The sequence below is a fragment of the Cygnus atratus genome, chromosome 2 (assembly GCF_013377495.2).
Source record: "Cygnus atratus isolate AKBS03 ecotype Queensland, Australia chromosome 2, CAtr_DNAZoo_HiC_assembly, whole genome shotgun sequence".
NCBI classification, from domain to species: domain Eukaryota; kingdom Metazoa; phylum Chordata; class Aves; order Anseriformes; family Anatidae; genus Cygnus; species Cygnus atratus.
The window spans coordinates 91,654,960-91,672,518 of NC_066363.1; the positions used below are offsets into that span (position 1 = coordinate 91,654,960).

The window sequence follows — 17,559 nt, forward strand, 5'->3', positions numbered from 1 at the left end:
GGCTTTCATCTTTTTTAAACATAAATTCTCTTTGTATTGGATACTAGCAAGCACTCTCTGTATCATCCCGATCTCAGCCCACCTTCTGTCTCACATCTTCTGACATCATCAGACATCTGGTGTCAGCCTTCTGAGTTTGCTTGTGTGAGCTACCAAACACCTTTAATTTCATTATCTCAGCTGCTTGGTTTAGCTCTGCTAAAAGAAGTTCAAAGAGCATTCACTTATTTTTTTTTCCTTTTTTTTTTTCCTCCCTGTGTTGGACACAAGGTGCTCCACACAAAAATGTGCTGTATACAACAGAAGAAATCCTACGCTGTTACAGTGCGCAAGTTACCAAAGTTCACACTTAAATGTGTCCTGCCCCATTAGTTCAAAATGGTTCACCACTCAAATGGAGATACAACCAAAATAACTCTATATATCCAGACTTGGAAAGAAGAGAAACGAATCCGACCCAAGATGCCTATTCATGACTAATGCTTTGGAGAATAAACCGTGCTCAAAGCATGTTTCTCACATCAAAGTTATAGTTAAAGGCATCTGTTGAGAAAGATTGTTGTGGTGTCATTAACTTTGTGTTGTCAGAAGACTTCAGTCTGGGAACAGTGACATTTTCTTGACTTCTTTTTTCATTTAGATGAGAAAAGTTGTCATCCTGACACAACATGGTTTGTCATGGTGCTTGTGACTCGTGGGTGGATCTATCGTTCTGTTAATGATGACAAGCAAGGCTAAAATCATGACAGATATTTCACTACTGAATTTGTACAGTGTTTGGATTTATTTACTCAGTATACATAAAGCTTTAAAATATATCTTTTTATTTCTATTATTTTTTTAAGAAAGATTGCTGGGCAGCCTTGATTATCCAAGTGTATGCAATATAATGAAGTTTCCATGACCCAGCTTCAAGGAATTGTTAACAGGATTTTTTTTTTAATCTTTTACATTTTGTCAAATAAATTATTACTGTGCTTTAATGAAGGCCCTGAAATTTCATTCTAGCCTTGCCTAGCGTTAAGAAGTGAAATATGTGACATGACCCAATACCCTTTCTTCAATAACACTTTTAACTGTGATATATATTAATCTGTACAGTAGACGAAGATTATTAATACATAAAAATGCATGAACATTAGGGGAATATAAGGAAATATGGTTCAGAAGAACAAAGATAAATTAGCCATAAGCTTTAGAATTAATCAATTTCCGTTATCACCACTCTGAAGCTTAAAAAAGCATAGTAGGCACCCTGCCGATCTCGGTGATGTGATGCACACTTTTGCACTGAAAGCAATGAAACCATGTAAAGCATCAGTACATGCAGCACTGCCAATCTATCCATCCCTTGAATGCACGCTTGACTTTCCCTTGGACATATGCTTCTCTGTCTTTAGCTTCACCCTAGAAATATGCTGCTTGGGGAGTTAATTTAATCTCTCTCCACAGTGCTACCACATAGCTAAACAAATAGAACATAAAACATCTGTTGCAGTTATTTCAATGAAGAGAAGCTTATTTAAATAAAGCACATCTTTTAAACTGCCGTAAGAAGCAATAATGGGAATGGAGCTCAGGGTTATGAAATACATCGTGCCACTTGCAGCTCTGTCTGGGGCTGACTTTCGGGAGCCAGGAACATATTCATCAATGAAGGCAGAGAAGCATGAATGGTACTAATGGTAAGTACACAGCTTTGTGTACTCAGATCATCAGCTTTGGTGGTTCCCTGGGTCTGACACTGGGAACCATTGTGCCTTGACTTTTCAGAGCTTAAAGACTACAATTAAACTGCAAAATGCATACGAAGAAATCTTACAGCATTTTTACCTATTTCAGTCAGTGAGGACATGGTAATTAAGCCATCACAACATCTTGGAGTCTCTTCTGTCCCTCAGAGTCCCTTGGTATTCATTACTTTTTCTGAAGCTGTCTACAGCGGGCCAAGCCCTGCAGGCTGTTTCACACCCCAACACCTCTCATGTCAGATCATCCTGACTTTTGACAAGCAAAAGGTGCTTTTCACACTTCCAGGCTTTGGTCTTTGAGTTTAATAAACACACATGAATAAAGTCCATCTAAAAAAATGTTCTAAAGTACTTCTTTTTTTCGGACAGAATTCATTTTTTAAGCACAGTTGCCATCCTCAGCAAGTCAGCCTTTAGTGTTGCTGGACTGACCAAACACATATTTATTTATTTATTAATGAATATATTTATTTATTTATTTTATAGTGCTCTATCTAAGAAATACTATTAGGTTTTATTATTATTATTATTATTATTTTAAAAATATTGAGGTGGGGATAGTTTTATTTATTTGTTTATTTTCAATGCATTGCCCTACAACAGTTTCCTGTTGGATAGCTGGTATTTTAATTCATACTCAGAAGGCAGACAGAAATGAGATTCTCACATGTCCTGATTTCCTGTTCTCTGTCACACTGCTGCGCTGGTGACTCTTCTGCCTTTACTAAATGACTGACTTCTGCTATCCATTCACTTCAGGAGCTCTGCAGAGGTCAGCTGCAGAGCATAAGCTTTTCTCTGGCTTCAGATTCCATTGAAATAAGTCTGAGAACGATGATGTTAATGCAGGTAGATATAGACTAAGTGGAGATTTACAAATAGCACATAGTTTTGCATTACTTCTAACCAACTAAGTCCAAGATTTTCACCAAAAATGATGTATTCTTTAGGAATCCCTGCTGAAGTCATTCCTGTAAGATCAAATTCTGTAGCTGTTATTCAAGCAACTACTTATATGTGCAAGTTATTTTACCGAGTATCGCAAGAATTATTTTTATGAATAAAGGACCTTTTTATAACAGGCCATGAAGTGTCCAGAAAAAAAATAATCTTAAAGTCAGTACTGGCAGGTACTGTCCTTCAGGAATTGGGGCTGGAAATTCTCATTCTACTTTCTACAATGACCAAATTTCAGAGCAGTTTGTCTATCTGACACATTTGCTCATTAGAAGAATTTCACTGCACACCACTGATTGTTGCTTATAAAACGGGCTTCAAGACACTGTGCTCCACATCCACTGGTAAATTAATTCACTGATTCATGGCATGGAATTGGAAAGAAAGTAAGCTAGCTCTTTCTGTCATCCAGCATTTGACTGTGAAATGTTGTTGCTGATGCAAATGCATACTTAATCTTGTTTAATATAATTTATAAAAAGTAGGTCAGAATTAAAAAAAAAAAAAAGAAAGAAATATATATATATATATCAGCATTTGTTTCCAAATGATTTAGTGGGGGGAAAAGTATTTTAGCTGAGTTACAGTACCATTAAACTTGTTTAATAACATGGTTTACTGCAAGAAAGGCATTTTTTTGCTATCTCAAGGAAATAATTTCTACCTGGGCAGGTTTCCACAATGCTGATGAAGCTTATCCTCTGTTGCTTATTGCATCCCTAGTTGTTGACAATAGTTAAAATTAATTGGTGAGTGGATGTAAATCTCTCTTGACTTTACACACATTCATAACTCACTCCAACCAAAAACTCCTTGGCAAATGGCAGTGGCGTATTAGACTGAGAAACTGAAATTTACTGAAATTGCCCAACCTGGTGCCCTGATAGTGGAAATGTTAACTTTCCAGTAACTTTGTTGTCAATGCAATAATTTTATCTGCTGGTTTCAAAGACAGGAAGATGCAAGCAAGGTAATACAGAAGGTGGAGCCAGGCTCTCCTTGTCTTCAGAGATTCAATGATGGACTGTAACTGGACACTGCATGCATTCAAAGGCAGCTGATTTGCTTTTACCAAGATCTAGATAAAAAGGAATGCAGCTGAGGCCATCAAAACTGCAGTCCTCTTGCGGCTACCATGGGGTTTCTTTTCACATTTCTCCCCTGTGTAACGAGGTCTGCAGTTTATAGCCACAGTTTAGCCCTGTGACTACAGAGGAAATATTTAGCCTCCCTCATTCATCTTAGAGTCTGTCACCTGAACAACTATGAGCATCTTTCTTTTATCTCCTTTGCAGTTTCCTTAGCAACATGCAAGGACACTCCAGAGAAAGTGGTGTCAGGCAAAATCTTCAGCCTAGGCTTTCACGGAGCTTTCTAACCTTGACCAGCTCTGATGAGCAGCTTAACAGGATGCAATTTCAAGCATACCATCTCACAAGCGTCTTCATCCCCCGCAATGACATATTACAAAAGGCAACTCAACTACTACTCTGCCACGACTTCCTCAACAAGACAAGCTACATCATCTGTTAACTAGGTTTGCAGTTCTCACACTGAATCTCTCAAGTGTGGCATCTCCTTACAACCAGTCAGTGATCCCCTACTTAGATCAATAAAAATGTCTCCGGTACCGTGATCCCCTCGCTGTAAGGGCTGTCTTTGGGTGACCCGTGCTACATAACTGTTATCTTATAAACAAACATAAGCAAAGATCCAGATTTTACTGGCATTTCTTGCCAGTTTGAAGTAACATGGTGCCATATATCGACAAGCCAATGTGGTTTACTGCATCCCTGCTGTCTCCCTGCATAGGAAACATCCACAGCACAATTGGAAACTAATTAGAACCAAGGAAATTAGTGGAGGTTCAACACGAATCTTCACAGCAATCTTTTTCTCCTTGTAATCCTGTTTGCATTCTATTGCTCTGGTCCATCCGCTGCCCCTGGCTTCCTGAAATCAATGGCTAAATCCATAATGAAAATCAATAGTGAGCAATCACCCCAGTAATTTTTTAGGTAGCTGTTGGGAAGATGGCCAAAAATCCCATTAGGCCTGTTCAGAACACTTTTCTTTCCCTGAGTCATCAGAATTAATATAATGAGTGGATATGCTTCTGAAAGCATTAGTGTAGCTAACTCAGGGTCGTCTGACCATCTCTGCACAGACGTTCTTAGCTGGAATTAACAGATGCTGAATTTCCATTTTTTCTGGCCCCCAAGAAAAAAGTCTGAACCTCTCCAAGCTGCAAACCTGAATGATTCTTTTATATGAAAGTAAAAAGTAACAGTAGGAAAAAAAATTTTAAAAAAAGGATTAAATTTTAAAGAACAACAAAGATCTCCTGCTTAATAACTTCCTACAAAGACTTATTTCACATAAATTAAATACAGTAAAAAGTATCTCTCCTCCTTGCTTAACAGCAACCCACTTTCTCCTGCAGGGATGTGGTATGAACGTCCAGATGTACCAGACACCAGTCACTAGTCAGATCAAACTGACCTGGTGTCACAGCTTTCTGTTCATGTGTAATACTGTAGCTCCTTTTTTTTTTTTTTCCATTCCCCCCCCCCCCCCCACTCCTCTAACTCCTCTAATGCCCATGTTCTCATTGCTCTAATTCTGTATCTATATAACAGATGCACAACACAGTGCACCCAGTCCACCAGTGAAACAGAGGGTGCTGCCTAAGACACAAAGCGCAGTATTTCAGCAAATCTACCCTCTTCGGGTATTGCTTGGTTCCTTTTATTGTGTAAAAATAAGTAATGATATGAATATCTATCCATCCAGCTGTGCTTACATACAAATGTATCTATCTGCCACTTTACATCTGAGGGTATTAACATATTTTCTCTCCATTTCTGAGAGGTTAGGAAGTGCTACTGAGATAATTTTATAAGTGGGAAAGACAGGCATTGAATCCCTCGAGGTGGCACAGAAGGACTATAGCAGAAGCAGGGGATATCACCAGCACATTGTCAGGTTCCTGGCTACTGACGCAGGTCCAGTTAATCAGGCTTTTAAAACATCATTTATTTACCTTTAGCAACTGTTACGTGCATTTCCCATCCTCTCACACTATTTTGTCCCATATTACTTCTGTTTGCAGGCCTGTCTAAATGCAGACAGACAGAATAACTTCTACATGCTCATATTGCTGTCTCTTCCCTAAGTCACCTCTCTCCTGTACAACACCATTTCTGACTGCTCGTCCAAATCTTCTCTGCCTCACATGGCTGGAATCTCCTATTTTTTTGCTTTCCTGTCCAAACTTGTCTCTCTTTCTTTGCCCAATCCTTGTAATAATAAACACTTTGGCTGCTTTGTGGGAAATTTAGGTTCATCACTTGGATATATTTTGTAGTAGTGAATATAGCTAAGTTCCAGAACAAACTGGTTCCTAAGGCTGTGGAAAGGTTCAGATTAGGATGATCCTATCTCAGCACACAGTGATGGTGGGAGCCCCTCACAGTCCCTACAGTCCTAATACCTGTTTTGCCCCCTTTACATCTTCTTAAATCACAGGCATTAGTTTGGCTTGGCTGCTAAGTTACTTAAAAGATAATTTGCTGCCACAATATGATTTGGATACAGAAGAATAAATGGGGCTAAAAAGAAAGTATAAATGCTTAGGTTTCTAGGGGGAGTCTCATTCTGTTTTTGCCCTCCTCTTATACTCCTAGCATGTGAACAACGGAAGGAAGACGCTACAAGGGTAGAGATGGTGCCATGGTGAGATGCTCTGCGGCTGTTCTTATGTCTAAGTGATCTGGGGCCACGTGTTCTGATGGACGACCCTGATCTGCACTTCAAGATGATAGAAAATAGAGGCAGGACATAAAAAAAAAACAACAAGTCCGTCATTGAATCTACCCTAACATTAACTCAAGGAAGGTGGAGATAGAAGAAAGGTGGGTGAGACAGTGGGCTGATGCCATAATAAGAGCAGTCATCAGATTGTATTATAGATTTGTACTGAAGGGACACACACTGGAAGTTATCCGCTGAGAAGCATTGATAGGGTTTTCTTGAGAAATGGATAAAGAGAGGTAAGTTCAAAGTCCAGCCCTCCCCTCACTCTATCTGGGCTGATGAGAGTGAGCCAGGACATGCTAATGCAAGCTCCTAGACAAAGCTGATCATAATCTAGTTGAGCAGGATTCTCAGTCCTGAGGGGCAAAACTCATCCATATGCAACAGTACAGAAGAGCCTTCCCTAGGCAAACCAAAGTGTTTACATTCTCTGTCTCTGGCAGCTGATTCCTGTTATAGCAGTTTGTCTATCAAACACAAGTGAGATGGCAGGCAAGAAGGCTGAGACTGCTAATGGACTGATGCTCAATCCCTTCCTGACAGGATTTTTAGGAGGCACGGCAGGCATGTATGGATGCCAAGGAAACTTTTGCAGGTGAGGCAATCATTGCAAAATACATCTGCTTAGCTCCTGGCTTCAGGCAAAGCAGGTAGTGTGAAAAAGAAGAGCTATGATGGTTTGGTCACTTTTTAAGCTCATAACACACAGGAAAAAACGAGAGGAAAACGAATGTCTCAGCAGTGTAGATAAGAGCCCTCCACGGCACAAAACTCAACAGATGTTTTAGGTGAAATTCCATCTGCCCAGCTCTGCCCTTACCCCTTTCCACTCTTCCAGCTCCCAAACTGACTTTACAGAATGAAATGTGAAAGGCTATTAAAATCAATCTGCAACCACCTACTAAATTTACAAAGAACATTTAAAAGATCTCTCCTCCCTATGAGAACAAGGAGAAAAACTTAATATTATCATAAAATACCCCTCATGGCAGAGGTGCTGTTTTCTTTCAAACCTGCAAATAAAAATGAACATACAGCTTCACACTTTGACCTGATTCGTAAGAAATCCACTTTTTTGTGTCCATGATTGTTGTTTCAAATCAGTATTGTTCCCTTACAGCTGTTCCATCTCCTTTTTAGCAGTCAAAACAGGCTGGAGCCTCTGCACGCATCATGGAGTTATATGCAAGACTGATAAATATGATGGCAAGGATGCAAACTGAAGCTGAGTCATCGCTGTCAAACAGTGTTTCAAAGGCTGGAAGGACTTGGGGATGTGTAAACACATGACATTCGTATATGCTGAAGATTGCAAATATTCACTATTAATAAATGAGCCAATGGTGATTCGCTGCATGAAGAGTCTCAGTATTAGCTCAGCGCTGAATATATACATGACCCCATTTTCATGACATCATAAAATCCCTATAAAGTCTAGGGCTAATTGCTTCTTTTTCTGGAAGCTTTACAAGGAAAGAGAAGATTGGCAGCTTGCTGCTTTAATGTCAACTCTGTTGCTTCCATCCTGCACCACTGACTTAAGGGAGGTCCTTTGTCTCTACCTCTATATTTTCTCACCTTTCCAAAGCACCAGCTTGTCACCTATTCACAATTCATTAACAGCAAAAACTACAATGCAGGAGAATTATCTATTCATAAGTTGGTGAGTATACATGATGAAGCTGTTTGGTATAAAGGCCATCTTCATGTCCTCAACTTGACATGTATTCATTATAGTTTAACCCCTGTTGATAACTGGGCCTTTTTGGTGCTGCAGTGCAAACGAACACATAACGTAAAACAACAGACGTGCTACTTCAGAGGACGGGCAGCCCGCATTAAAAGAATGCAGATATCTTCCCACCTCATTTCAAGAATAAATTACTACAAATACTAGTCTACAGAGACAGATGTTTACTGGAGGAAATCACTTTAATGGGAAATATTCGGTGCAGGTCAAAGAAGGAAATTTAATTTCAGTGTCAAAAGAAGAGGCTTATAGAGATTTCAGAACTTTAGTAGTTTTATCCCTAGATAAGGAAATGTTTCTTCATGAAAAATTTGAAGAAAAAAAAAAAGCACAGAGCTTTTGAGTGTTTGAAGCCTCCCAGTCCCTCTTCTTCAATTGTTTCAATTACCATTTAGAGGAAAAAACTAAACCAGTAATTAAACTGTCCATTAAACCAATGGTACATATAGTATTCAAAGCAAGTTCTTTCAGATATAATACTCTAAAACAGTGATAGCCTTTTGACAGCCTTCAGTGATAGCAATCACAAAGAGCCATTTGAAAGAAAAACTACTAACAATTCAACCTCCCTAATTATTTCCCTCCCACCTTACCACTTCTTAACATCTAGGTGTTCTGTGTCATATATATTGGGACAGGAGGCTGTCAAAAACAATGCCATCACTGAGATTGCAATCATGGTATAGTCTCATTTGTGTGTCTCACTTTAATGAAATGGTTTCATTTGATCTTGAGTGATGCAATGAAGATTTTATTCAAGGATGAATCTGAGACTGCGCCTATTTCCTATTGGTGCTGTTGTTCCCATGTATGTAATTCAAGCATGCTTGTGTTTAGTGGCACAGTCATGTTAACTGGGGTCGATTATACTCTGATAACAGTGAGAAATGGATTTCAATAATAGTAGTAAGTAAGAACAGCTTTCCTCCCAAATGCTACACAAATGAAGGACATGATTTTTTCCCTGCTTTCATTTTTAGTGGCACTGCGAAATGTCATGTATTTCACTGCATGCCTTTCACATCCTAAATACCTTGGACTTAGCTCAGACTTCTGAGTATCACGCAAATTATGTAAATCTTGAGGCTTAAATGTAAGCTCTGTATCCCCTGAAGACACTGTCTACTTCTAAAGCATTTCTTGCCAATCTCAAACGTTCAGAATGGAATAGTCCAGTTGGAAGGGGCCTACAAAGGTCATCGAGTCCAACCGCCTGACCACTTCAGGGCTCACCAGCAGTTAAAGCACATCCATGAGGGCATTGTCCAAACACCTACAACACTGCCAGGCCTGGGGCATCAGCTGCCTCACTAGGAGCCTGTGCCAGTGTTTCACCACCTCCTGGTAAGGACATTTCCCTGATGCCCGGTCTGACTGTCCCCCCTCACAGGACAGGCCTTCCAGACCTTTCACTGGCTGTCTTGCCCTCCTCTGGCCACTTTCAAGGACCTTAACATCCTTGTTATGTCGTGCAGCCCAGAACTCCACACAGGACTCCAGGTGAGGTTGTGCCAACACTAAATATATCGGGAAAATAAACTGCTCCAAACCTCAGCATAGTATTTTCTCTGGTATCAGTTAGTCAGCTTGTCCTTTTCAGGCTACCAGATGCTGATGTCCAGCCACACTGTGACTGTGCTCTCTACAATGAGGCACATAACAATTGCCTGTCAGGAAGACAAACAGAGTTGGTTGGATGCCTGGTTATAGTAATTAATTATAGATGAGATATCATCCATAAAAGAATAGGACATTCTGTCTTTTCTCTTTTCATATAAGAGCTGAAATACAATCGGAGTCATTAGTTGGTATCCACTAGTAGGTATGTAAAATAGAAATGTCATCCAATTGTCCCTTCATTAAAAATTCCCCAAAACGTTTTCTGAAACTGTGTTCTCCTAACTCCACTAGATGACATTATGACACTTGGACTGACCAGTGAATCCATGTGAATATGCAGATCATGGACATGATCAAACTAGGGTACACCATTTCATTTCTATACACTTAATAGAAGTATTAGATTAAGCTTTGATTTGAATAAGCCTATCTAATTTTAGACATGCATACAAGTAGTGCCTCAGATATGAATGAAGATGAGATTACACTGTCAGTATGATGAAGCTTGCTCTCTATTGTATGAGTTTTCTTTGTCATCATAGAGAGGGAGCAGACATTTTTCTCCTCCATAACTGCTGTAAGAAGTCTGTGAAATAATTTAATTCCATAAAGAAGCCAATTATATATATCACACATTGTACAGCTTTGGAACTAATACTGATGTTGCTTGTTAATTTCTAAAAGTTGTTAAATTGCACATTATTTTAATTAAACAAAGTAATCTAGCAGGCACTGCAGATGTGACTGGTATGTATTTGAAAACTTTACAGTTCCTCATTCAATGTTCTCATGCCAGAAATGATGACAATGCGGTGAATAGAGCAATCCAGATGATACAGATCAATAAAGAAGCTTTTTATGAGCAGCCACTGCAGCAAACAGGCACAATGGAGGCATAAGACTATAAAATCATTTTTTCTTTGAGGGTACAGTTGAGTTTAAAAAAGTGAAACAGGCAGGGGCCATTTTTACTGAAAAATGGTGAAAATTAGAAGTGCACATAAAGACTTCGGTTTTAACCAAGGGACAGAAGCAAAACCAGGGTGTTTGCAGAGTGTTTTATTAACTCAGTGGTGTTAACATCACTGCTTTTTCCTAAACATTGCAACACATATTCAAGACTGTATAAATGGCTAATTGACTCCTAAAACGTGGACTTCTTGGAAAAAAAACTTGACGAATCTTTGAGGTTGGTAACATAGCCCAGTGATTTTTAAAAGAGGTATAGGAAGAAGAGCTTCTCTATACATTTGCCCTTCTCACGTTCATCAGTGTTGCAAGTACCTTAAAAATTTACACAACTCCGTATCGGCAGGCTGCCAAGTAACTGTTTCACCTCTGTCCTCCCTTGTGTATAAATTCATCTTCCTGTGTATTCTCGTAGACATTTCTCTGTTTCCCTCCAAGAGCAATGCACCTATGCAACTAGCTGGCAGAGCAAGGCAGTTGCTGAGATAGCTGCTGCCAGTTATTGACAGCTTTGAAAAATCAAGGTCATGAACTTGACCTGTGGACTTATTCAATAGGCAGCCAATAAACAGAATAATTAAGCTGAACCAGAGCACTGTGTTTTTTCTGGCTTCTGTTGTTGAGCAAGTGAGCTACGTTACCCTATGTTACCCACTGCCTGCATTTCCTGAAATGCATAGTCATGTATGCTAATGGCCGGCTTCTCACTGATAAACAGGATACTGAAAGGCGGAAAAGATTCAGAAAATTTCATGTTGCCAATACTCAGAACATCTGATACTCAGATACTCAGAAAGAGTGAAGATAATTCAGATACTCAGAAATAGATAAAGACTAGAGACAGCTACTGTGAAATACAGAATTTATGGAATTTTTGAGCTTGAATCTCACTTATAGTCCTTACACTGAACATTCAAATTTTAAATAAAAATACCCTAGTGGTAATTTGTTGCTTCCTCAGGAATATTATAAGAATGTAATTCTTAGAACCAAAAGGAGAAGTGAAATCCTCTTTCATGGGTGACTGCAATACTTTGGGATCTGATTTCATCTGTACATCAAAGCTCCCAAGGCAATCTCTTATATCACCTTTTCTAGATCTGCCCTTCATTCCCAATTTTGAGTACTCTGAAGAAGGAAGTCAACAAGAAACCAAACTACCTTGTCTGTTTACATCCTGTTAAAACAGCCCACTTTCAAACTTTGTATGCGTGGAATATTAAATCTGTAAGAGATTGTCTTTGGTTATCAAGAACTTTGCATTATGCTAACATTATTTATTGGATTCTCTCTCTACAACTTTAAAAACAGTTTGCATATATTGTGCAGAACAATGAAGAATGAAAACCAAAACCTCAGAAGGGACTATGACAGAGAAAATACTTCCTTTAGGATAAAGAACGCATTGTAGATATGCTTAAGATACAAGCAGAACACTCAATTAAGGCAAAAGAAAAACATACCTGTGAAAAGCCGATCACCTCTCCATTTTCATCGAGCACGTTGAAATTAATGATTGGACCCTGGACATCAGGATTGCTGAAATCTGTGTCACTGTAAATACGTACTACAGGTGCCCCATTGGCATATTTTAAGGTAGACAGCACATTATAGGTATAATGAGCTAATGCAAAGGTGTGTTGTTTTATTTTCTCCATTCCACCTACAAAAGAAAAGTGCACATACATATCAGATACCTTATTTTTACAGAAAAGTAAAAAGAAGTAGATTTTTCAGAATGGTATAGTTGGGAGCTAAGAAGCACAAAATTGGTAGTTTTTGGTTCCTTTAAATGAATATACAATTTCCAAATATTTCTTTCCTCATACAGGAACTTCAGAAGTACTGTTACACAAAGTATTTACCTGCAATTAATATACTGGAGAATCTAAAGTTACACTGAAATGGATTCATGTGCATTACAGCATTGATAGTTCCAGTCTATATATAACACTAAGATGTTCTGGCACAATTAATTCAAAAAACAGGTTTTGCTCCAGATTTGGCTCCGCAGATCATAGGAATGAGGCATCAATCCTAGCACACCACAGAGAACAAACTGCTATATCTAAAATAAAATAAAAATACTAAAATTCTAAATAAAATGATAAAATACTGAAATACAGGTCTCAGTCTACAAGGAATTAAGTTGAATATTGAAGAAATATTCCTCTAAGCCTGTTCTTTTTTTTTTTTTTTCCCCAGGAGAAAAAGAATGAGGATGTTGTGAACACCTCATTGACTGCACCCATGCAATTTATTTGCTTGAGAGAAGTTCTGCAGAGAAGTTTTTACAGACCTTGGCCTGGAAAAAAGCATAAAGAGGGGATATGTTGTTGTTCTTTGCTTTTTTTTTTCTTACTACACTGAGCAGTTTGGAAAAGAGGACTGCACAGATTTCCTGGCAGATGGAGATCTCTGCTACATCTCTGCTTTCTGAGAGAAGGTTGTGTTTCTGTTAGACGCCCCTATCAAAACGGTTTCTCATTCTTGTGCTCAGAGGATATACCATAGGATGATGAACTACGGTCATGTATGGCCTCCGGGATATTTCGATTCTCTGCAGGAAGCTAAAACATAAGCCGATGAAGCAGGTTGCGATATTCACTAGAATAAGCCACTGAAAGGAGACCAGCTACTGGGTATGATACTAAATACCATATAAAAAGAGGAATAAGAGCATGATTTAACAGACAGCAGTTTGTCCATGGAACAAGAAAAGTACAAGTAAAGTAAAAACTGAAACCCAATGAATTTGCATCTTTATGGAAGATAATTAGATTATAACAATATATTTTAAGAAACAAAATATTTTAAGCAACACAGGGAGATGCGTGGAAAGCTAACATGTTTAAACACAATCAAATCTTCACTGAAGACAGTTGAAGTTTTGGCTGAAAACCCAAAGTGGTTTCCATTACTCATACTATATGTTGCAGTATGATAGCCTTACATCTTGTGAAAAAAAAAAATAATTCTTCAAAAGCCTTGTGAGGCAGAATAGTGTATTTCTTCCTCAGCTTTAGACCCAAAGTATTTTCTGTAATGGTATCGTATTTGAGGTATGTGAACATTTCTGAAACTTAAAAAGATGCTTGACATCTTCTTTTACTTTCTTTTTTAAACTGCATATCTATGAATCTCACACAAACGTATGTGCTTACAATTGTTATATCAGAATACCATTTTTGTATCTGAATTTCTGGAAACTTCTACAGGCCGATATAATTCCCCTTCCTTGGACAGAAATCTAGTCATTGACTTTTATACATTTACTTGTAAAAGTCATTTATAGATGTATAAAAAGGAAAAAAAAAAAAAAGATATCTTTCTGCTGACATATAGAAGAATTACAGAAACTTCTGTTATTTCACTCTTCTTGAATCTTCTATATTGTGTGCTATCTCCTTTAGATAAGTGAGGAGAGCAGACAGTGAAAGCATACAAACAGATTAGATATAAGGTGGAAGGATATATTTTTGTTGCTAAAGAATAATAAAGAGGAATAAGGTATTTAATGAGATTCTAACATATGAAGCACTTTCAAGGAATGTTGCCAGTACATGTAATCAGTACAATTTCTAGATGTTAGCCACAGTAAACTTGGCAGGCATCTCTTGAACATTTTGGTCCAAAAGACAGTTTGTATTTTCAGAGTCTTTGAGAAGATTGCCTAGTAAGAGATGTTCTAGTCATTGTTTGGTAGAAGTTAAGAGTATTGAAATTTAAAAAATGACTATTTCTCAGCAATTGCCAGAAAGTAGCTGTCTTAAGAGAAGTGACTGCCTTGTCAGCTTCTGTGATGTCTGTAATCTGATTCAGAGCTTTTCCAAATTGGCAGGAATCTTTTAATGGAAGATTAAACTACTGTCGTCGTGTCATGTTGAAGAAATCTCTTATTCAGAAATTTCAGTCTCTCATTCACAGCAATCATCCTGCTATCATTTCTATATTGTTTTCAGCCATTCTCTTTTAAAGTTGCTTAATCACATTTCCTTGTTCATTAGTGAGAGGCAGATGAGCCTCTTCATTATTTATTCCGACAAATCCAAATGCAATACCCTGCAGTTGCTTTGCTGCCCCATGATTGGAGAGAGGAAGCAGTGTTGCCAGGGTCCCATATTTTTAAGCAGCAGAATAGGTTGTGATTAGGTCTGATGTCAAAAACCCTGTGAAACAAATGCCAGCAATATGAAGTTTGTTCTGGCAGAAAAAAAAAAAAAGGGTGTATTCAGAAAATAGTTGTGATTTATTTTTATTTTGCTAAACAAAATGATCTGTACCGTCTCCTGCATAAATCCTGTGTGCTTACCTCATCTCCCTTTACCCACTAGGGAAAAGAATAAAGAGGAGAGAAAATAAAAAATATCAGAACAAATCTTTGGCCTCTAACATGATCTAAGGACTTGCATTATTGCATATAGTCTCACATTTGGGGTGACAGAAGTTAAACTCATTGCTTGACTGAGCCTGTCTGAGGTAAATGAGAAGATAATATTATGGTTGACTTGACATCAATTAGCATACTGCATTCCTGCATTTTGTCTACTGTCTATACAGAAACCTGTCCTTATACCCAATGCTTTAGCTCTTGGAGAATACTTGGAGAATCTTCCATAACTGCCTGTTTTGGGGCTAAAAGCAGTAGCACACCTTAAGCCTTTTGGAAGACTTACATCTTGGAAAATCCATCAGAACTTCAACTTGAGAAGGTGCTGGGAAGGACTCAAGTGCCCTGACTCCCTGTCACTTTATGTATGCTACCCTTTAACGCTGCATTGTTTCATTAGGATGAAGTGCATCTAGTTGCTCCTAAAAATAACTTTAAATGAGGAACAATTAATGTGCTTGTTATTTTGGATCAGAACGAATCTGATGTTGCCTAAAGGACACCAGATGAAGTCTATCTGTATTTATGTGTTTAGTGACACATCCAGCATCATGGATGCTCACAGTGCACAATTTGCACTTATTAATGGCTTCTTCCTACTGTATAACTGTCAGGACTTCCCTGCATAAATAGAAACTCCTTCACTTCTACGGATTAATATGCCTCTTATTACTTTGTTCCTGTGTGTATGTTCTGAATTTATATCAAGCCAGACACAATTGTATCATTAATTCTTCTCCTAGTTCACACATCAGTTTACACACCATTTGTTGCCACAATGAACACCATATACTTTTGCAGCGGCAAATTATTGAGCAGAGGAGATTGAAAAAGAAAGCTTTTACTTTTGTGTACAAATCTCCTTGCCAAAGTACTGTACTTAACCTACAAAGATGTTGTTAAACCTCATATTACTAATGCACACTTGCACACTACAGCATCCTGAGAGGTTAGTGCCATCTCAGCCCTAGCGTCCCATCTTGCACTTCAGTGTAGGTACTGTTACAGAAACTGATACTGCTCCAGTACGGAAAATTCAGAGCACCAGTGACCCTCTTCTGCACGATGGTGCACATTTTTGCACACTGTGGGATACTTCTCATGTTAGCTAGTCACAAGTACTAGTGTAGCAGGTGTCAGTTATTTGTGGAGAGCACATAGTTTCTGGTGCTCATTGTGCTTTTTTCATAGACAGTACTTCTTCATATGGATTTACTCCCTGGGATCCTGATCAGAAATACACCTATACTAATGTGTCTTCATTACCACCTCAGTGGACTTTTCACCAGAGCTGGCTGTCTATGAAAGCTTTTGGCCCTTTTTGGAAGGCAAATAAAAATGTTCCCTTTCTTCTAATTACAATCAGAGAACAGACATAATATATATTTCTTCTGGAGTTGCATGACTTTAGAGGCGCTGGCCAAGGATCTGTTGCTATTATATTCTGAAGCCAGGTCAGTTCATTCAAATCAGTAAAGCCCTATTTCTTGGAAATGGCCAAGTGTGGCAACTGCTGAGGATCCGCTTGGTCAAAACTCAGCAAGACAGGAGACAAGAACCTATTAAATTGCTTTTCCTCACTTTTTTTTTTTTTAAACTTGGACAAACCCAAAAGGAGAAGTACCCAGGTCTCATTCATGTAGCTGACATCTGTGTGATACTCCGAATTCAGTAGTGGCATGTCAGTAGACCTGCTAGCCACAACTCAGAGCTCAAGGTGAGGCCTAACACCCCAAAGAGGATTAATTCTAGCTTACAGCAAAAGTATTTGAAGCCCCAGGAAAGAAATCCAAAGAATATTATATTTCATTCAGAAACAAGAACATGTGCAGAGCAGTAAAAGTTCTGTTCCCTCTTCAGTCAAACGAACTATTATACCTAAATAAATTCCCAGTATTCACAGCAGGGAAACGGTTACCATTTTATTTCCAAGCAAATATGGCACAAAACATGGAAGTCGATAGGAATTCCTGCTTGCTTCCTCTATTGAGCTGTTTTCCTGTCACCCTTACACACTGTAAGCTCCCATCCATCCAGCAGTGATGAGCAGCAAGTTTGCAAAGCAACGAAATCGACTGAGAGAGAATGTTGTTCGCTACCTTTTTGGGTATGCATACATGAGCAACCTATTACTGGATAACCCGCAGATAAATTTACAATGTCAGCCTTTTCATAGTAGTTGCATGTGTGCATACTCCTTTTACAGAGACTGTGGGACAGTTTAATTCTCAGGAAGAGACAAGCAAGTTACCACACATTTACAAGTGGGTAAGAACAGTGCATTCAAGCTGTGCAAGATGCACGAT

The 17,559-nt window shown here is 38.5% G+C and overlaps 1 protein-coding gene across 6 annotated transcripts in view; it reads right to left on the reverse strand.

Annotated features, from left to right (window-relative positions):
• The window catches only part of MOCOS (molybdenum cofactor sulfurase), a 235,733-nt gene that overhangs the window by 42,057 nt on the left and 176,117 nt on the right, over positions 1-17,559 (reverse strand). For all 6 annotated transcript variants that reach the window (XM_050708714.1, XM_035550580.2, XM_050708713.1 and 3 more), the window contains one exon: positions 12,327-12,526. In XM_050708714.1, coding sequence (XP_050564671.1) covers positions 12,327-12,526 — 200 coding nt within the window. The remainder of the gene's footprint in view (positions 1-12,326; positions 12,527-17,559) is intronic.